Source organism: Mus musculus, chromosome 15 (assembly GCF_000001635.26).
Source record: "Mus musculus strain C57BL/6J chromosome 15, GRCm38.p6 C57BL/6J".
Taxonomy (NCBI): domain Eukaryota; kingdom Metazoa; phylum Chordata; class Mammalia; order Rodentia; family Muridae; genus Mus; species Mus musculus.
The window spans coordinates 64,166,749-64,188,419 of record NC_000081.6 but is presented as its reverse complement, the minus strand read 5'-3'; the positions used below and the strand labels follow the sequence as shown (position 1 = coordinate 64,188,419).

Sequence of the window (21,671 nt, the reverse complement as noted above, 5' to 3'; positions counted from 1 at the left end):
GAAATTGCTATAAGACATAATTTATTTCATTTCATTCAGAAAATAAAAATAAATATTTTCTATTGAAGATGGTGAGCATTCGTGGTGAGCGGCCATAAAAATAATCATTTTATACTAGAGTTGGTTCAGTTCACATGGGGGCTGTCTTTGCCCAAGAAAACTGTAGCTTCTCCTGACAAGCGTGGCATTGTGCTGGCACCTCTGTCTCCCTTGGATCTGCCAGTGGCTTTGGCTGTTTTCCCGTAGCTTCACTATTCGGTGCCCTGTCAGATGCTGCTTGCAGAGCTGAGATGCAGCGCCGCTCAGGTCCAGGCTTTCCTTTGGAATCTTGTTGGAAAGATTCCCTAACCCTTGGAAATCGGCATCAGGTCTGCTAGCTGGGGTTGTCTGTCATTCCACGTGATCAGCAGGTATTACTGCCTCTGAGTGCCTTCCTAACCAAACACAGGGCTGTGAGGCATCTCTTCTGTGGTCCCAAGTCAAGCACCGGCCTTTTTACAGAGACTGATAACTACACCTTCCTTAGAACTATGTGCAAAGATATAGTTGTTGTTCAGAAGACAGAAAAGCATGTACCAGAACTGATGAGACTTAATAAGGTCCTTAGTGCAGTCTCCTGTCCTGTGTCAGTGTCTAGATTTTAGTAAAATAACATGTAAGCTGGTGCTGCTGAGGATGTTGGTTGAAGAGAAGTGAATAGGATCCTCTCTATACTGTGTTTTCATTTTTTTGTGAGTTTAAATTCTTTAAAATATAAATCAAAGTCTAGGCATCAAATTGTAGTCTAGAAGAAGAAGGAGAAATGTTTACTAAAACATGACTATATCAAAATGTCATTGTAAAGAAGTACGGAGTCAAAGTTCACCAGCCTCCATTGGGCCCCGAGGAGGCTGGTGTGTGCTCTTCAGCCTGCTTCCTTTGCACTTCCCTAGGTTTTGTGAGCCAGTTTTTTTTTTTTCCCTCCTGGAGACTTTCTTTTTCTAACATCAGTTATGTGGTTGCCATTCTGAGAAGAGGGAGGGATCTACTCTGTGATTCCAGAAGTTGCTCTGTTAGGTTTCTTTTTTTTTTTTTTTTTAATTAGGTATTTATTTCATTTACATTTCCAGTGCTATCCCAAAAGTCCCCCACACGCTCCCCCACCCACTCCCCCACCTACCCACTCCCACTTCTTGGCCCTGGCGTTCCCCTGTACTGGGGCATATAAAGTTTGCAAGTCCAATGGGCCTCTCTTTGCAGTGATGGCCGACTAGGCCATCTTTGATACATATGCAGCTAGAGACAAGAGCTCCGGGGTACTGGTTAGTTCATAATGTTGTTCCACCTATAGGGTTGCAGTTCCCTTTAGTTCCTTGGGTACTTTCTCTAGCTCCTCCATTGGGGGCCGTGTGACCCATCCAATAGCTGACTGTGAGCAACCACTTCTGTGTTTGCTAGGCCCCAGCATAGTCTCACGAGAGAGTTTCTTATGTCTAGGAAATGCTGCCTTTTAGTGGTGAGGAACTAGAGACGCATGGACATGGTGGGGTTGTAACCTTTAGCACATCACTGACAGGATAGAAGAGCTTAAGCTTTGACCTGAAGAGGGTTAGGGAAGAAAGGGTTACCAGCTGCTGCTTCTCCGTGTGGCCTGGAAAGATGCCTACGCCTTGATTTCTTCACTAAGAGACTGCTGATCATCCGTGCCGTGTCACTCTGAGTGCACGCATCGTGTGTAGTGAGGGTCAGTACAGATACCGTGATAAGCAGAAGGGACCTATCCGTGAGAAAACAGACACCCGAGCCTCCCTCTAGAAGTTTGTGTTGTGGTCGGATTTTCAGGAGTTGTGCAAAGCACCTGTGCCCTTTCGTGGTGGTTTCTTGGTAATGTGGGCACCTTCCATCACTCCTCCCGTGCCCATTTGAGATTCAGTGTATTAATGAGAAGGACTTCTTGTACAATGCACTTCTTCTAACATATAGATAACAGTAGACTGCTCTTCAATTTAGCTGGGTGTGGTTTTGTTGCTCACTTGATTAAATAAATACAGTATCAAGATTAAGTTCATGGTTTTAACCATTGAAAAGAAAGCAATAATAAAATGGCTGCTTGGTGAACAGTGCTGGCTAGTCGTGTGGTCCTGGCAAAGGACTTGAAGCATCAACAGACAGCATCACATACCTTTCAAGTTCCCATGCTTTAAGTTGCTCTGGGGAAGAGATCCTCTGTGGTTAAGAGGAGCCCTTTAAATGGCATGCTGTCTGCTCCATATTGAAGCGGTCTTTCAAGGCTGTATGCAGACCTTATTTAACAATAGTGAGCTGTGCCCAGAGGGTGTCTAGCCCTGGCAGGACTCTGGTCCCTTCTCCCCTACCCTTCCCACAGCCCTGCGTTAGCCATTGAGGGCACTTCCTGCTGCAGAGCGGCTGGAGCCAAGCAGAGTTCGGCAGTGGCAGAGCACTTCCTGTTTACCCGCTCCGACTGCAGAATGTGCTGGTTTGGGTAAAGGATTGCTTTTGGTTTGATTTTGTTTTTTAAGTTTCCTTTCCCCCCAGATGAAAATAGCAGAAAACATGCCTGTTGGATCTAGATTTTCATCACATTGTTTTTGAGAATTTTCTTTGAAATGTTAAAAAGTATAAAAAGGAGCCAGGCGTGGTGGTGCACGCCTTTAATCCCAGCACTCAGGAGGCAGAGGCAGGCGGATTTCTGAGTTCGAGGCCAGCCTGGTCTACAAAGTGAGTTCCAGGACAACCAGGGCTACAGAGAAACCCTGTCTCGAAAAAACCAAAAGAAAAAAGAAAAAAAAAAAAGTGTAGAAAGGATAGTTATGACCGGTGGTAATTGCCGGTACCCTGAACTCTAATGCATTTTTGAAGATCTCATCTTTCCTCATTTAAATTAAAATATAATTTTACCCAACCCACCCCCACTTCCCCTACCTACTCCCACCCTGGCGTCCTGGACTCCTTTGTTTCACTGTTATTACTGTGTGTCCTGCCCCTTGGTATTGGATAACCAACTAATGACTCATTCTCGGAGAGACTATTTCCTGGTTTCTACACTCCATAGTTGCCTCTAGTTCTTTGTCTAGAGATAGAGAGCCCTGAAGTCCCACTTCCATGTTAGCATGCCTACTGGTATTATAACAGGTCTTGTTAAGGTAGCCATGTTATTAAGGTAAAGCTTTTTTGTCATTTCTTGGAGGCACAATCTCACAACAGATTTCTTTGCCCTCTTCCCCTTCCCCCCTTGGTAATGTTCTGTTCTGTTGCAGATGTACCTGTTAGTTCTGCTCCCCATGTAAGATCTCATCTTTTCGTAGATGAAAGTGCATAATTGGAAGGTTGTGGTGTTTGTACTATATCCCCCTTCGTGCCCTGATGACTCATGACCAGTTAGCATTGGGGACATTCTGTTAACTAAGGCTTTTCACATGGGTGTGGGTGGATGAGCAAGAGGGAAAGGATTTGGAGTGTTTCTTTATTATGAAAGTTACGTGTATTTACTACAATAAAACAGGAATATAGAAAAATTCAAAAGTAAAGATTATTATATAATTTTAGTGTCTGATATTTTAATATAATCTTTCTTTTATACCTTTAGACATAGATACTAACTGCTTACATATCTGTGTGTGTGTCTGTCTGTCTGTCTGTCTGTCTGTCTGTATCTTACATTGTGTCCAAAATCCTCATAGTTAGATAATCTTAGGCTTCAGGGTTTATATCTTAGATAGAGGGCGGGAACACTTTCCTCAAGAGTGTGCACACACTGTATCATTGTAAACTGATCCTTCACTTGAGATATACTGCACAGCAGCATTTGGAACCAGCTTTAAAGCTGTGAGTCCATAGCAGAAGAAGGAAGGAGGAAAGAACCTGGTCACTTGAGAAGAGATTTGTACAGAATCACGTTAACAATGGCACCGTGGCACTTGCTTATCAGTATGTCTTGGTTTTTGTTTGATTTTTGCCTGCAGTATCAATTATTCAGTATTAGTCACTCTGGGCAATGTAAGAGAGGGTGTCTTTAATTTAATTAAATAATTGATTAATTAACCTAGTCTCATCCTCAGAGTCTTTAAGCCAGCAGCAGTGCTATTATTTTTATGGTTAACTTTTGCTTATCTAAATAGAAGTAACACTAGATTATAGTGTGCTAGACATTGACTTACATACATCACACGTTGTATTAGGCTAGGTTAGTAAGGATCTGCCCCAGTCATAAACGTTAATAAGGTGAGTGTAATAAACGTTAGTTTCCATCTCATGACACATGCCTTCTGAAGGAGTCTGGTTCACATAAGAAGAAATTAGAGAGTAAGGCACATGGCAGCTCCTCAACAGGGTTTGGTATAGAGGAGAAAAGACACCTCCATCCCAAAGGCTCATGAAGACTTTTCACAACTCTCCAGGTGTTCTCAGATCTTCCATGTTAGCTCCAGAAGACCAAAAAATCCAGGGGAAGAACGAGTGCTCGATGAGCATTGCCTTCTGTTGTCTCTGCATCATTGACTTGCTAGATCAACCTTGGTAACTGCAGGGAAATGGAATCATGCCTCAGGTAGTTGTAAGAGTCCTGCAAACCTAGACTGTCCTCACACTGCACTGCCTCTGAAATTCATGCATGTGCTCTTGCTGGCATAGATCTACCATAAACTTAACAGTTGTGTTGGTCTAAAAGAACAGTGAAACCAGTAGCACAGATGTTATAAGATAAGACCAACACTAAGATACTTAACTTTCTGTCTGCACGCTCTTCATCACAGAAGCCTCCAGAGTTCTTTTTCCTAACCCAGATGTTATAGGTGCATTGTGAAAAGGAAATGCAGATGTTTCCCTTGGCTCAGAGAATTCCATGAAGCTCTGGCCTAAAGTCACTCCTTTGACCCTTTGCACTCTCCTTTTCTTGTCCATTTTTCTATTACCTAGATTTTCTCATTCTCAGCCTTATTTTGGATTCCTGGCAGGGAATGTAGTCTCTGTCTTTGCCTCAGATAAGGCTGGTGCCCTCTTCACACTTGAATGCTGGGAGATAATACAGTCAAGTCAGGTCCCCTTCCTGTGGGCTGATGTCAGCAACACTAGGCACAGGTTGTCGAGAGGAACATGGCTGTTTCAGGCCCCACTTGTGTGTTCAGGGTCGGTGCTTTGGCTGTGCATACCGTACCCTACCCAACTTTACACAGCAACCATAGCCAATGCATTCGTCTGCTCCTGCCTAGGAACAGGAGCATCAAATGAGTGAAATGGCAAACTTAGCCCCATGCCTTGTTCTTTGATGAGAGTTCTTTCTAAGGAGCCTTAATATTACTCAGGGAGACTTGCAGTACACATTTGTGTGTTAGACACTTAGGCACATGAGAATGAAGAACCTTAACCAATTCGATGCTTTCAAACTTTTTTGATCACTGACTTTTTCATGTAAGAATCATGAACTCCCCATTGAACAACTTTGAGAAGTGCTAATCTAAATGCTAATTTTAAAATGTTGTTAGTTCAGGTGATTCATTTCTTTAGCTGTGTTTATTCTTAATTTCATTCTGCTTCTGCCCTTGTTGAATTTATTTCTGATTACATTTAATACAGAGTGCATGATTGTTCTCCAGCCATTTGTTTCTTATACTCTTTTTGTCTTAGACTATGTCCTTTGCTCCTTTGGCCCTTTATGACTATACATGAAGAACTGCCTTTCTAATCCAGTCTTCAAATAGCATCTCACTACATCTGCCCCTAGAAAATGAATAGACCGCCCACTGACGTACTGTTTGCACTGTGCGTGCTAAGAGAGTGAAATGGTGGAGAGGCCTGAGAGTCGGCAGAAATGCTGTAGCTTCAGAGACAGATGTAACTGGGTCCAGACCTCTGCTCTGCAGCTTCACATGCCTGGTCACCAGAGGCAGATCTCTCATGTTCTCACTCACCCATCCAGAGTGCAGGGGTGTCACGTCTTCACACTACTACGACCCTTGTCCTGATTACAGATAGTTTAGTGGGTTTTTTTTTTTTTGAGAGTATTTTTAAAAGCTGGTAGAGACCATTTCCCTTAGAAGAGGAACTAAATAGCATTCAACAATAGTTTATATTGCACATTGTAGTGAGGCCAAAATGTAAATTAAAATATGTATTAAAATATAGACTTTCTAAAGTATCCCTTGACTCAGCAACTTTTACCAGGTGCCCACTATATGCCAGGCTCTGTGGTAGTCATGGCTGTTCCTTTCTGTTTGACAATGCTTGCACGAAACATTTTGATAGCTTACTCTATAAAGAATTCTTTGATTTCATAGAGGAAGAAAAGGATGGACATAGAGACAGAATTTTACAAAGCCTCCTGCCTTGGGGTTTCCATGAGTAGGGGAGAGATTATTTGATTTCTTGGAAGCAGCTGATAGCCCAGATTTGTAATGTAAGCTTCCTCGTGTGCATGGATGCCCTTGAGCTGTATCCGCCAAGAATGTACCACACAGTCACCCTTTAGGTAGGTTTCTGAGTCCTGAACATTTCCATGAAGATGAAATGAAATGTTTGAGAACATGCAGACACAGCCCAAGGAGGAGACCCAGGGCAGCATTTGGCTCTGTTCTCAGTCAGGTGCGTGAGAGCGTGATGCTTTCAGGGAGGTGGCGCTGGGCCTCCTGATGCATACTAAGCCCTGGCGTGCCAGCATACAGGTATCTTAAGTTGTACTACGGTCCTTCCAGAGTCGGCGGTTGTAAAACATGAATAGGTACAGAGATACAGTGATAGAGACATCGTAGAAGGCAAGGAAAATGTAAACCGATGTCACAGAATGGTTTTGTTGTAATCACACATGGCGAATTATAAATGACATGCATGGAAATGAAATTTAAAGTCTAAAAGTTGGTCAAGAACTGATTACTGTTCCAAGTGCTTAGGGCCAGGATGACTTTTTCAAGCCAAGATCCAAGTGTGTGGGCTGTGTCCTTTCCGCTTCCTCATTCGTCTTAAATGTTAGAGCTCCACTTCTCCTTCTGGTGAAGTTGTTCTCCGGTGCGGTCAGAGGAAACAGGGCTTGATTTCCTGGGAGATGTGGAATCATACCTACTGGGGTCTCGAGTTAAGGATGGCCATACCCCTTCACTCCCACACTGCCTTTTCCTTTGTGTAATGTTTCCAGGAAAATTGGCATCCCACTTGAATTCAGTGTTGTCAGATGCCATCAGCATACGATGGGCCCTGGGTTTTCCAGACTTCTCTAGTGCAGCCTTTGAGCTCCAGCTCCATGGCAGTCGTACCTGAGACCATAGGCAAGGTGATCTGGCTTGGAGGCAGTCCCTCCTCAGTGGGAATTCGGATTTTCTACTGTGGACAGCCCTAAGACTCAGAGTGGCTCTCTTACTCTAATTCACTTGAAGAGCTTACTAAGACTTGGGCTGTTGGGCTCCATCCTCAAGAAGCTCTGATAGGTTAGACTTGGAGTCCATCTCTAATGTGTTTTCAGGCAAGAAGACGGGCCCAGGACAGCCAGAACCCCCTGCCCCCGAGTTCTGGAATCCCCTACTGCCATGCCTGCCATGAGAAAGCGGGCTACTGCTTGTTCCTTCAAACCTGCTACCGCACTGGTTTTTGCTTTGATAACACTGATTCGACTTGTAACTTGTGTTACTGATCAAACGTTTGCTGATATAACTGAGTCTTAGTTGCTCAGGAAGCTGAAGCAGGGGGATTTGGGAAAAGGAGAGGAAGGCTGGGGAAGAATGAACAGATGCACACATAAACCCTGGGAAGGTTGCTCGCGCTGTGACTGCTCCTACACCCAGGACCAGGCACTCATGCTACCATCTTATCTGCAGCCCAGGGACTCATAAAGACCTTTTCCTGTCCAGAGCAGCTGGTGCTGATCCGGGGATAGCCACAAGGGAAAAGGCTGGCAGGGCCAGACCTAAACTTGGGAGTTTGTACTTGACTCCAGCTATCAGGAAACAAGAATGGGTTTCTGACAGGAAAGTGATGTGCCCCGATTGTCACTTTAAATGAGTACAGCAAGAGAGAGGAAATGAGAATGGCCTTTGAAGTAAAGCAAATTGCCTTTAATAACCTGACCATCTGTTTCATTCATGCTTTGGCTTCCGTCAAGTTTGCTTAAGCTCTCTGAGCTTGTACCCTCGTTAATCTAGTGAGACTAAGACACATTTTATAGAGTTCTCTCGACCCCAGTAACTTTAGATAACAAAGGCGAAGCACAGTATCCTCTGCTGTTTTAATCAGCAGTTTAATTCAGTGTTACCTAGATGCAACATAACATAATGGGATGCAATGTTGTTTTAAGAGGTGGCCTTGAAGAATGAACAGAAAAGCCAGACTGTAGGATTTACCATGGAGAGCATGTGGTGCAATACTTACAAGCAGTATTTTAGATCCCTTATTCCCTCATTACCCTTTTCTCTTCCATTACTGTTTAGCCTTGCAAATGTGTGTTTAAAAAGAAAAAAATCTAAGAAAATAAACCTAGTTCTGTTTAATTGAGCCCATCTCCTGCCTAGCATTCTACACACGTTTCAGTCCACTGAGTGCATCTCACATAAATGCCTCAAGGGTACAAGAACTTGGTTTTATCATTTGCACCTCAGCAGTGAGGAGAGCAGGCCTCTAAAAGGGTAAGTGGGGGTGACTAGCCCAAGAACACACTTAGCTAGATGTGATAAGGTAAGCCTGGGGCACCCTGGACGCTGAGAAAAACCCTTAAAATCCCAGATAAAGGCAGATAAAGTTAGTGTGGACTTTATTCTGGAGGAAGGAATGCCCTCAGACCAGGAGCAAGCACTCCCTGTTTCCCTTACTGCCCGTGCAATGAAGAACAACGTAAAGCCTTAATCCGATGTGTCAGAAATAGCTGATGACAGTGGTCCTTTGCATCTATATTTGTATAATTTTAGTTATTGGAACATTTTGGGAAACATTTTGAAACATTTGGGATATAAGATAATTTCATAAATAATTTGATGACTTCAAAGCCACACCTGTTTCACGTTTAATGTTTTAACAAGGTACTTTGTAAAAAGCTCTGTGGTGCTGTTCTTAAAAGCAGCCAACTCCATGGACTCATGGTAACCTGGGCTTACTGTTTACAGGAAAGGAAATAGCTTGGAAGCTGAATCTATCAATTTTACCATTGCTGAGCTGAAAGCACAAAGATCCAGGTCATCACTGGCAGGAAGCATTTTTAGAGAGGAAGCAGAAAAAGGAATACAGGGAGGGGCCAGGGCAAGATATAGTTCCCAAGTGACTGCTTCCTCCTTCAGGCCCCATCACCTACATCACCGACTCCCAGTAGTGCCATCGTACCGTGTGTCCATCAGGGAGTAATCCATTCATAGTCAAAGCTTTCATGATTCATTTGTACCCGGAAACTCCTCCATGGACACAGAAAAGATGTGCCTTACTAATCTGTATGTTTTCTAACCTGGTCAGGTTGACAGAATTAACAGTCGCACTGAATAATCAGTAAGCTTAGTAAGATGAGTGAGTTCCAGGGGTGCCTTGTTGGTACCCTCTCTTCCTTATTCTCTGCTCCCCAGACCATTTGCACTGGCACTGGCTAATTGAAGGAAATACTGGGACACCGGAGAGGTTAAACAGTCACTCTTACATAATAGTGATGGTCACGTGCGTCTGTGATTCTTCTCTCTGTGTTACAGTATTCTGGAAAGCAGTCTAGCGATAAACTCTTTAAATTTTCTTTTTCCATTGTGTTTTCTTTTAAAGTAGCCAGCATAATAGAATGATGGATATCATTGTGACATTTTCATACATATATATCATGTATTTTCTTTGCATCTCCCTACTACCTCGCTCAGTTCCCCTTCTTCATTGTTCCCCTTTCTGTCCCCAAATGGTCCTTTCTCCTGCTTCCATGTCACATATGTTCTGTTTCCCTCTGTTGCTTCTTTCCTTTTAGAGGGAAAATTTAAATCTAGATTTGATGTATGAAAAAAAAAATAACCACACACTCAGAATTTGTCTTTCCAATGCTGGCTTATTTCACTTAGCATGATGATCTCCAGGTACCCGTTTCAAATAGCTTTAAGATATTTGGTTACTGCCTAGGGTGTGAAAGAGTTAACACTCTAGACAGAAAACCTAAGTTATACCAGGGAATTGCCGATTTAACTGCGGGAGCTGGCTCATTATTTTAATTGGATTTTCCAAAGTGTTGAGCAAGTCAGCAGATTTGCATTAGCGTTGCTTTGAGAGAAATTGTTTCTTTCTGCAGAGAAGGAGAGAGAGCCGAGGAGCAGAGGAGAGAGCCTGTCAGAATTAGCTAGAGATGACAAATGCAAGCAAATCATGTCCTCGTTAATTAACGCAGCCCCGTGTGCGTGTGGGAGGGGCCGTCGGTAGAGCTGGACTGCTTTCCATTCCTAGGTGGGAAAAGGAGAAACTTCTGCCCTTCTCTAGGAGGCAGCGCTCCAAGGCTCCCAGGGCACAGCTGTGAGTCCAGCAGGGGGCTCGCTCGGGTGTGGGCACTGTGGCATGCGCTGCTCCTGTAAACCTGCTGTGGTCATCCCAAGAGCCTCTCCCCTCAGAAGGAGGGGGTGGGTAAAGTCATGCATCAGTAGACAGATGGGCAAGAGGGTGTCTTCCATGGAAATCTATATGAAGGGGTAAAAAGTCAAAACAGGATACATGTGTTCCCTCCCGCACAGAGCAGGCATTGTTGTAAGTCATCTGCAGGTAGGATAGTGATGGGTTGTTTGTATGGTGCATCATCAAGGCAGTTGGTGAGGAATAAGTGGTTGTTTTTTGTAGAAACCTGTATTAATCACAGTTGTATGTTTAAGAAACCTCTAGTGTACTATGAAAGGATAGATTACAGCTTCCTTGTCTAACTTCGTCCAGATTCCAGGAAGGGTATGAAGTATGGACTGGCAGAGGACAGCCCTTTTGTAAGGAACGGTCTTTTGTCAGGAGCACCCGTATATTTAGCGTGAGCAAGTGTCATCCCCGATGGTGTGTTAAAATGCTGCTTGCTTAATAAGATGGAAATATAAATAGTTGTGTGTGTGAGAATGAGTCTTGCTGTGTAGCCCACACTGACCTCTAATTGGCAAGCCTCCTGCCTCAGAGCAGAACTTCTGCTTCTTGTGGACTAGAATTACGTGAAAGCACTTACCCTAATTGGATTTGATTATCACAGAGAGGGAAAGAATTTGCGAGTTGGGAAAGTTGATGCAGAATAATCAGTAGCATTTTAGTAAAGTGCCATCGAAATGATCCATGGTATATTTTTCCTAAAACATCCCTTAAAGGCTAATGCCGGTGACAGCAGGAAGTCTGCTCCCTCCAGTAGTCCTGGATTCTGTGTTGACTACACTGAAATTGCCAGTGGGGACAGCACTTCACAGTTGGACAGAACTTGCTTGGGTTGTCACATTTTTGAAATATTAAGAAAACGAAAATACTGGAAGAGTCTGGAATCCTAAGACTAAAATCATATAATTCACCTGTCACAGAGCAGCACACTGAGATATCTGGAGGGACAGGTGTTCTCTTCATTGAGTTTTCCAAGGGAGAAACCGTCTGTGTTTCAGTCCCCGCCCCCCTCTTCTCTGCTGTCTTCCTGGTGCCTCTCAGGTCGTTCCCTGTCACCTGTCACCAAGGAAAGGACTTTCTCCTGGGAAGGGAGCTGACTAGAGGTAGTAAATTTTTGTAATTTTTTTTTCCTGTGACTTTTTCCTAAGCTTAACCACTGGGGAAAATCCAGATTTCTAAATTTATAACGTATTGTCTGCTGTTTCATATTATTCCCCAAGAATACGTGTGTAGATGACCACAGTGAAATTCTTAATTCTTGGGGTTTTCCATCAGTGCAGAGCCCCAGCCCAGTGTTTAACCACAGTGATGGCCTTGGTTACTCGGTGTGGTTAGAGCATAGACTTGTTCTTCAGAAGAACCTTCACCTTCAGCACGGACCACAGATTTCATAATGCCCCTGGTGTCTAATGCAGCCTCCGCGTCAAGGTAGCAGCAAGCTTCCATTGTTGCTTCATTCACAAGGGTCTGAGATATTGATGAAAGGGGTCATCTAGGATTGGAAGTTGAAATGTGCTTTTAATCTGTGTTTTCCATGTTGTTTTAAGTACTGTTTCTTCTTGAGCAAACAGTACATTGCTTATTTTTAAAGAATGTTTGAGTATGCATGTGAAAATTGTGCATGTTTGCATATGCGTACCTGTGCAACCTCAGCTGTTGTTCTCAAACGCCGCTGTCTTGTTTGTTGAGGCTGGACAGATCTCATTAGCAGAGGGCTCACCAAGTAGGCTCAATGGGCGGTCACAGAGCCCCAAGGAATCTCCTGTCCCTATCTCCCAGCATTAGAGTTACATGTCTGGGCCACCAGATAGATCTGCCCTTTTTTGACATGGGTTCTGTCATCTAACTAAGGACCTCATGCCTGCAAGGTAAGCATTTGCCAACTGAACTCTCTCTAGCCCTTTAAATAATAATAACAGCAACAGCAATGAAGAAAGCCTCCTTTCCTCCTGTATTCCCTCCACCCCCATGTCCTTCAGAGCACTGTGGACACCAGCAGATTACTGGGTTCTTCTCTAGGAATAATGTACACATACAACCTTTTCCCCATCTTTTTAGAGGTCAATCTTGTCCTCTGTAAGTACTTTTTATTCCCCCCCCCCATATACCACATAAATAAGGAAGAGTCTCATAAGTGCTACAGTTTCCCAAGCCAGGTGCCCATTGTTGGGCACGCTGTTTCCATCAGTATGAACAGCCCAGCTACTCTGGAATGCCCAGGCTGTTAAACAGTGTAGATCATACATTCAAGGCCAGCATGGAGACTCTGAGCTCAACCATGGTGCTCTTATAATTATGGAGCTGCCTCCTTACTTCCCTTAAGACTTAGAGGAAAGGTTTGCAATTATACTCAGTTTCTTTTAAAATAAAATTCTACATTAGAAGCAGTGGCGGTTTTATAGAAACAGTCTGTGGTAAGAACTTCTGGAGTGTTTTATCAAGCCTAAACTAACTTTATTGCAATAAATAATTTGTTACCTATAGTATTTCTTCTAGAGAACAGATGTTTGTATCCATAATACAAGCAAAATTTGTCAGAATTGCTGCTTCAGTCTAGTCCCACTTGAGAGAATTTGTTTTCACAGACTTAATAACTGGATGAATTATCACACTGTCTCTTAAGAGCCTTGGGGCAGAGGATCCTGGAGACTTAGACTGTCAGAATAAAATTGAGCGCTAAGAGCAAAATATCTCCAGCTTAGCGTCTAGAGCAGAGGGCTGATTTCTGTGGGTCTTCATTTTCTTCTGTCATGACCAGGCATTCTCAAGCTTTTTATTTTTGAGGACCATAATTATAAATTCTAAGTGGAACCTTAATAAGAGAGGATGCACCTGATCTTACTGCAATTCGATATGCCAGGAATCCTTGATATTCATGGGAGGCCTGACCTTTTCTGAAGAGTGGATGGTGAAGAGAGGGAGCAGGGACTGACTGGGAGGAAAGGAGGGAGGAGAAAGTATGAGATGATAGACAGATAGACAGACAGATAGAAAGATGGTAGATAGATAGATAGATTGATTGATTTTAAAATATATACATAAACTCTAAGTGGCCTTTTTGCCCTACTTTCCAAAACCATTACTGATTCTCATAGACATTCAGCATTTAGCAATCTGGACTGCTTGCTTAAGCTGAATTCTGTGTTACACAGATAGAATTGCCTTGGCAGGGATCCTACGCCCTCTGGTGGTATATACTAGAAAACCTTCCTCAGATGTTAAGCCAGTGGAAGTTTAGCAAAGAGCATGACAGAGCTGCTGAGAAAACCCAAGGTGCGAGTAACAGGGACGCACTGGGAGAAGGCAGAAGCCAAAAGGCATGACTTCTCTTCTCTTCCCCTTTGCTCCCTCAGTTCTGGATTCATAACTGGCATTTTAAAAATACGTGGGTTTTCAGCACTCACGAGAGTTTGTAAGCTGGCACAGAACGTGTGTGTTGGCTCGTTCCATCCTCACCTGCTTGCTGGCAGGAGCATGCAGCCCCTCCACTCTGTCAGCACCAGGCCATTGAGCAACAGTGGATGTCCTCATGTCATTCTCTCTTGCTGGCTGTCGACTGCCAGTGTAGAAAGAAGCCCCACTTGGAGCAATAGTGGGCTGCTCATCTCTGCCTGCCTGCCTGCACAGCATGTGGCTCATTCTCTCTTCGGTGAAGAGTGGATGGATAGATGGACAGGCTGACAGGTAGACATACATGCATGGGAGAAAAATGTTCTTAAGGAGGAGACCCCAGACCTACTATGCTTCGGTTCTGCAGAGCCATGCCAGCTCAGATTTCCCTGGGAATTCCCAGCATCTTGCCGACTGTATTTTAAACCATCCTTTGGCTCCTCTGCAGCTTGCCTCCAGCTGGGCAGCAGCTCAGCCTCTTTCTCCGTTAGGTCTGTACTGTGTCAAAGTGCAGTCTGCCTCTGCAGAGCAAGAGAAAACCTGCTACTCAACCGTCAAAGACTTGTCTTAGCTGAGTCTTGTGGCTCATGCCTAGGAACCTGTAATCCAAGGCATGGGTTACACAACCAGACCTGTCAATAAATAATAATAATAATAATAATAATAATAATAATAACTGAGGCTGCAGCTGTAAGCAGACAGCCAAGGCCATCAGTGAGCATCTAATCTCATGCAAGACAGATAGAATCACAGATAGAGTGTGTACTGTGAGAGCACAAAAAGGAAATGGTGAAAGCCGGTTACACACTTCCCTTCTTATTCTTGACAGCAACTGAAGAAAAGTCAAACCAAGAGTTGCAGTCTTGTTAGAAGTTGCACTGAAAGTGCTGAAATGAGTAGCAGTCGCTTGCACTCATCTGTAGGTGCGACAGCAGTATCTCAGAGCATCGCTCTGGGACCACACTGCAGCTCTCTGCTCACAGCTGGGACTCTTACATGTCACCTCTCCCTCCTCATTCCTACAGCTGCAGTGTGGGGACTCACACTAGCAAGAGGATGGCATGTACATGCAACAGACATTTAACACACATACAGCTCTCCACTGAGCCCCGGGCCGGTGAGTCCAAGGAAGAGGTTTCACTGTTTATTGTGCATTCTTTTAACTCTCTCCCATCTTTTCTCTGTGTTGATTTTCCAGCTCCAGGGTCTGAGCCACAATGTGATCTTCACCTTGGATTCCTTGTTAAAAGGAGACTTGAAGGGGGTCAAAGGAGTAAGTGGCCAGAAATTATTATTTTCAGTCTTCAGTTAAAAGGGTTGGGTTTATTCTTCCTTTTTTTAAACATAGTAGTACTTATATTTGAAAATTTCTAAACATTTTCAGCACAAAACATTCTTGGAAAATTGTCATTAGAAAAACTGTTGCATCTTCACATGATGGTACCGACTGGAAACAAGACTAGGTCCTTTCAGAAAGATTGGTAGCTCCTCAGTGGGGATGGGGGGAGGAGCTGGGCCCCAGTCTGGCCTCCCAGGGTGATTGATGGACTGGGCTCTGAGCAGCTCTGGCTCTTGCTGCTTTGATAGGACCAGGAGGGCCCACCCTCCTGCATCTGCAGGGCTTCTCACCTGGGACCAGTGCACATGTGGTTTCAGATCTCCAGAAGCAAGTTGGTTTTGTTCTGATGGTTTCTCAGTTACTTATTGGAGGAAAGATGAATAACAGTTTTCATTTTCTCATTTTCTCTTTCCTAAGGATCTCAAGAAGCCATTTGACAAAGCCTGGAAAGATTATGAGACGAAGTTGTAAGTGCTGCTTTGTTCTGTTTGTGATACCTGGTCATGGTCATGAGTTTCCACGGGCTGAGGACAGGACTGGGCCCCAGTGAACTAATATATTAGCTATGATCTAGTTAAAAGCCACACACACACAGTTATCCCAGCACTCTGGAAGCTAAGCAGTCCTGGGCTCCAGTTCATTCAAGGACTGCCTGGGCTACAAGGTCAGACAATGCCTCAAGAAACTAAACATGCAGAAAACCTTACCCAGCCTGTGCTAACTGTCTGTAGTGAATGATAGGCGCTATGTTGGTTGCTGGTATGAACTGTCCAGTTGGAAGCCGATGCACATGCACAGTCTTCTTTTATTATCACTATCACTTAACTGAACACCATGTGCATTTCTGTGGAGTACAGCAGTTAGGAAATAAAGACTAGCTGGTGTTTGTGATAGCATTTTTATCTGCCAGGATTTACACCAGTGTGTGTTTTACACACATGACTGCCTGACACCACTCATCAGTGTGCACCCCTCTCTGTCCGTCCAGAAACTGAAGTCTGATTCTAGCCTAGCCTGAGGAGTTTGGCAAGGTCCTGCACTTAGCGGCCATTGCGCTGGCATCATGCTGGATCTGCCTGACCTAGAGACTGAGCGGTATAATTTGGGGCCAGATGCTGAAGTGACCCATACACCTCATTTATTCCTATTTTCTGAGAGAGTTGTGATACCAGACAGTGGGTACTTAGGAAGATATATCTGTTTCAAAGCTTGTGTAGGTATAAGTTTATAGAGTGGAAGCCATTTCTGTGCTCAGCAGTAGCAGCTGAATGAGTAGAGAAGCAGAGCAACTTGGGAATCAAGGGTATTTTATCCCCAATTGTTTTTGTAAAACTTGTATAATAGTGTACTGTTGAAGAAGCACTGCCTTAGGAACTGGCGTGTGTGTGTGCGTGTGTGCGTGCGTGCGTGCGTGTGTGTGTGTGTGTGTGTCTACAGTAAGAAATGCAACTAGAAACCAAAAGTTCATATGGTGGTCCTCCCAGCGTGGATGAGTGTTGAGTCCACATCTCTCATGGAACGCGAGTGAGATGCACCCTGAGTCAGCGAGTTCAGCAGGCTCTGCTGGTAGGTCCTCAAAGAAGGCTTGGGTTTGGCTTGGTTTTTAATAACTTCCTATCAATAAATTACTAAGTTAGGTTTCTCTCTCATTGGAGTTGGATGATGGGAAAGAGGGCAATATTTCTCTAATTAATGTAGTAGGGAACTCATTTGGTTTTTGAAAACTACAAACAAAATGCCGTACACAGAGAGAGTTAGTTTAGGCTCCTGTCCCACACACGCTTTCTCAAGCCCACTCGGGTCTGTGCAGTGTACTGTTCTATGTTCACTCTGAGTGAATCTCTACTTTCACTACTGCAAAAACAAAGATGTTTGATTTGTTACCTTTCAAGTAACCAAGAAGCCTAGGCGCTTCCTATGGCTGTCTTCCTTGTACAACTCAAGAGGCAGAGAGGGCTGGGGTAAAGTTTGCGGACTTGAGAACCATTACCAGTTTTGTGATCTTGAGCCAGGATACTTTATTTTTGATGGCCTCTACATAAAAGTTAACTGCTTTAAAATACTAATAATAAGTTAACTGCTACTCAAGCTTTTGTGACCACAAAATAATGTATTGAAGTGGTTCTCTGCAGAGTCGGTACTTCATTACTGTTCTTTGTTTCTGTTGTGCTGAGGATGAAACTCAGAGCCCTGCATGAGTTTAGGAAGCCCCCTGACCCTGAGCTACTCCCCTCTTCTTGGTATTTTGAGACAACCGTACCATGTAGCTAAGATGGACATTGAACATTTTATGTAGCTCAAGCTGGCCACAAGCTATGGGTTGTAAGCATATACCACCATTCTCAGTATTTAGTTTCTCAATATTCATTTTTTTATCAAATAATGCATGAACTTAAACTAAAGCACCAAATGTATTAATATCAACAAAGACTCTGACAGCAGGTTGTAGGAACTCCCAATAGCAGTGCTTTAAACATTGTAGAAGTTTATCATAAAGTGGAAAGCCTTCTAGAAAGAACCAGACTCCCACACAGCATTTCTCACTTGTCCATATTGTTTACCAAGTCTAAATTCAATAAATGTGGACTGTTCCTAACGACCTGAGGCCCTTATAAACTGTGGGACAAGGAGAACGTTAAGTAAGCTGTGAGCTGTTGGTGCAGCTCTCTACCCACTGTCCTGATCTGCCAGTCCTGCTTTCTCTCCTGCCCTTCCTTTTGGTTTCTGGTTTGTCTGTCTCTATTGTACAATAGCTCCTGCTCTTGCTCCTTGGTTTACCTGAGATCTATTACTCTGGTCTGTGTGAACTTAGCCCCTGTGTGCTGGCAGCCACCCCCTTGCTACCTCTGTTTCCCAGCTTGCTTAGCAGCCGTTTTTGGATAAACTGTGTTTCTATTTTTATCTGCCTGGTGTATTATGATCGACTCATCTTTCTTTCAGTTGAATTTTTTTTAATGACTAGCTTCCTCAGTTCATTTACTCAGTTCTGTATGAACCTTTTATGAACTAATCTTCTAGCCAGTAGATGCCAGAGACCCACTAATAGTATTTCTATTCAGCAAACACCTTGCACTTGCCACTACAGTCACTGCTATTATCTGCCTGTCCTTTTCTCCACTTCTGGCAGAGTGCTGTCTAGAATTCTTTGCATCAGCAGCAGGTATAACCCTCTTTCCTGGTGTAGTCCCCTGTATTAACTCTAGTTGTTCCCACCAAACAACTCTGTCTTTATTCTGGCATTTTCAGAATGAGAATTTGGCTTACTATAAAAATCTAGATCTTATAATTGTCCCTTGCAATGTTAAAGGGTGGTTGAACATGGTGACTTGAGCCTGTAAATCCAAGCAGAGGTAAGATCATTCAAAGCCGTGAAGCCTCCTTTGGGGTTGATGGCAGTATAACCTTCTTGTTAGCATTCCAAAAATCTTACAGTTCCCTCATCCCCTTCCTGCTGCATTGTAAAAGGTAGAGTTTTGTTTGTTTTCTAACTACAGAAGCCAGAGTCTATAAGAGTGAAGCTAAGCTAAGAGGAAAACCTTAGTGTGAAGTGAGGAACATCAAGACGTTGATTGTGGAAGCAAACAATGTTCTAGACCAAAGAGCAACAGCTTCCAGCTTCCAGCTTTCGTCCCTCTCATTACAAAAGCTCTAGAAATCACCATGAGATAAATAATTAGTGAGACAGCAGAAAGCTCTGGACCTTGGTGGCGGTCAGAGTTCAAACTCTGTGGCTAGATATCTTTAACTCTTCCAGTCCTTATATCTTGCACACCAAGGAGAACTCATCTTGGAAATTTAACTGCCCATCCAGTTCTCTCTCACCTGCAACTGTACTTCCTCTCACTGCCTTTCCTGTACTTTTCCTCCTTTCTTCCTTCCTTCCTTCCTCCTGTCTGTCTGTCTGTCTTTCTCTCTCTGTCTCTGTCTCTGTCTCTCTCTGTCTCTCTCTCTCTCTCTCTCTCTCTCTATATATATATATATATATATACATATATATATATATATATATATATATATACACATATATATATATGGGGGGAGATCTTTTTTTCTTACATAACCTATCCTAAGTAAAACCCTCCTTTCACTTCTCCCTGTTCCTCCCCCCTTCCCATGGAGGACAGCCTTCGCTCTTACTTCTGTTTGTAACTCTGCCTTCTAAATGTTAGACAAGTTCTCTCATCCATCATTGTCTTCAGCTCTTCTTGTCTTCGATGATCTCGCCTTATTCACCCCTTGACTACGACGCCACTGTGAGTCCATGTAGGAAAAGGCAGTAAGCACCTGTCAGGCATTGCCACCACCGTGAAGCAGACAGCGAGCCACACCTGTCCCCCATGCTTCTCGTCCCAACCACGTCAGTGGAGAAAGCTGAGATTTAACTTTCTCCACTAAAACCCTTTCTTTGTTTGCTAAGGTAACATGGCCAAAATGTTGCCTGATGCAACTTTTGATGAATGAGGAGGAGTCTCCACCAAGTTGACCATACATAGCTTTACCTTTGGTTTACATGGGTTACACTGATGTTTCCTCCTCTGTGTATAGGCAAGGCTACTTAGCCATTTATTGTGTTTGGCTCCCCAGTCTACATCCACTAGTCAGTCTTTGCCGTCACAGTTGGAAAGTCAAGGATATTTCTGAAATTTGAAGTCCGTTCCAAGTTAAGTGTATTTATCAGAAGAGTACCAAACAGCAAGCATCACTGCCTTCAGGCACTATAGGGTTAATGTGTGCCTCCCTTCACATCCTGGTTCATGGAGCCCTCCCCTCCTTACCGAAAATCCCAAATTAGACATAGGCATTTCTCCCAGCCCTGCCATGTGCAGTTCCATGACAAGTAGTGAAATAAACCGTGCTACTGAAATATGATGTCAAAAGTTAGCTTCGACCAGTTTTTAAATGTCCTGGCCAAAATCCGTTTGTACTTTATCTTTAAATAATTCTGAAGTCTCTAACTTTCTGCTTCTTTCTCATCAAAATGTCATTTACCTAAGGAAAAGTCAACTGTTCAGATTTACTCCTGCCAACCAAAATATAAAAAAAGCTGTCTGTCTATCACATGTGTAAGCTCTGAGTGGCAGTGTAAGGAGCTTCCTAGATGTTTGCTCCCTTTGAACTCACATTTCTACTAATGATTTGATTCTGTCATCTTAAGAAATGTTGCCTCTTAACTAGTTAGGCTGTCAGTGTCCATCCATGGTACATATGTGGCACTTGGTGGACCCATTAGTACAGCATCATCCAGAGTCAAGTTTGCGTCGGGGTTCACACTTGGTGTCGAGGGTTATATTTCTTTTAACATGGCATATGCTTTCGTTGCAGTACAAAAATTGAGAAGGAGAAAAGAGAGCACGCAAAACAGCACGGGATGATCCGAACAGAGATAACAGGCGCTGAGATTGCAGAAGAAATGGAAAAGGAACGGCGGCTTTTTCAGCTCCAGATGTGTGAAGTAAGAGCAGACCTTCCCAGACTCGACTTCTTCTGCTCCTCAGCAGGCTAGGTTTGATGCTTGGAGGAGGGACTGTTTCCTAAGGATTCTAATCTCCCTTTTTCTCCAAGCCCTTTGGGATCCGACATTGCACTGTTGTCTCATATTTTGAGCCCTTGGTCCTATGGGCCTCTTTAAGCCAAACCAGGATTTGTTGGTGAGAACCTTAATGTTGCTTGCGAGTGACTGGGGGAGTCCTGGTCGGGGGGAACACGGGTGAGGAGTTCTGCTTTGGAGCATGTGGTTGTTTAAAGCATGGATCCAGCTCGAGGGAAAATCTAGATAAAGCTGTCCAGCAAGGAGGTCTGAGCTCATGGAGAAATGCAGGGCAAGCATGCTGCCTTTAACTCACAGCTGTGGTTCTCAAACTGAAACCCCACCCAAGCCCGCGCCCCAGTGGCCTGAGCACTCGCTGTAAGGCAGCGTGAGCAATGGAGAGAGCTTCCGACTTATAAAACCCTAATGAACAGTGTATGATTTACGTTTTTCTCTTGAGTTCCCCTGCCACCTCTGCTCTTTTCTCTCTCTCTTTTTTTTTTGTTTTGTGTTTCTTTTTCTTCCTTATAAACCTATATAGCTCCTTGACCTTTTCTGAGTATGAACTCCTACTTAACATTACGACAAGTGAGCTATAAGCACAGTGTCAATGGAAGATTTTGGCCAATAATAAAACCAAAGTCATTTCCATGCTTAAATGCACCGCCATGGTTTTATTCTTTTTTTTTTTTTTTAATAATAGAAATTTCTCCCTCTGGTTCACCTCCTTGTTTAAAGTTTCAGTATCTCGTGGAACATTCTTGAGGAATTGCTCTCCCACCTGTCTTCTGCAGAGAACAGTCTGTCTCAGGACTATGTGAATATAAGTTTGAGATCCATGGCACCTAGGGAAAGCAGTCATGACATGGAGTGTGT

The 21,671-nt window shown here is 43.6% G+C and overlaps 1 protein-coding gene across 21 annotated transcripts in view; it reads left to right on the top strand.

The window, feature by feature from the left end:
• The window catches only part of Asap1 (ArfGAP with SH3 domain, ankyrin repeat and PH domain1), a 296,102-nt gene that overhangs the window by 194,522 nt on the left and 79,909 nt on the right, over positions 1–21,671 (top strand). For all 21 annotated transcript variants that reach the window (NM_001276461.1, NM_001276467.1, NM_010026.3 and 18 more), the window contains 3 exons: positions 15,128–15,202; positions 15,686–15,735; positions 20,591–20,720. In NM_001276461.1, the coding sequence (NP_001263390.1) occupies positions 15,128–15,202; positions 15,686–15,735; positions 20,591–20,720 (255 nt within the window). The remainder of the gene's footprint in view (positions 1–15,127; positions 15,203–15,685; positions 15,736–20,590; positions 20,721–21,671) is intronic.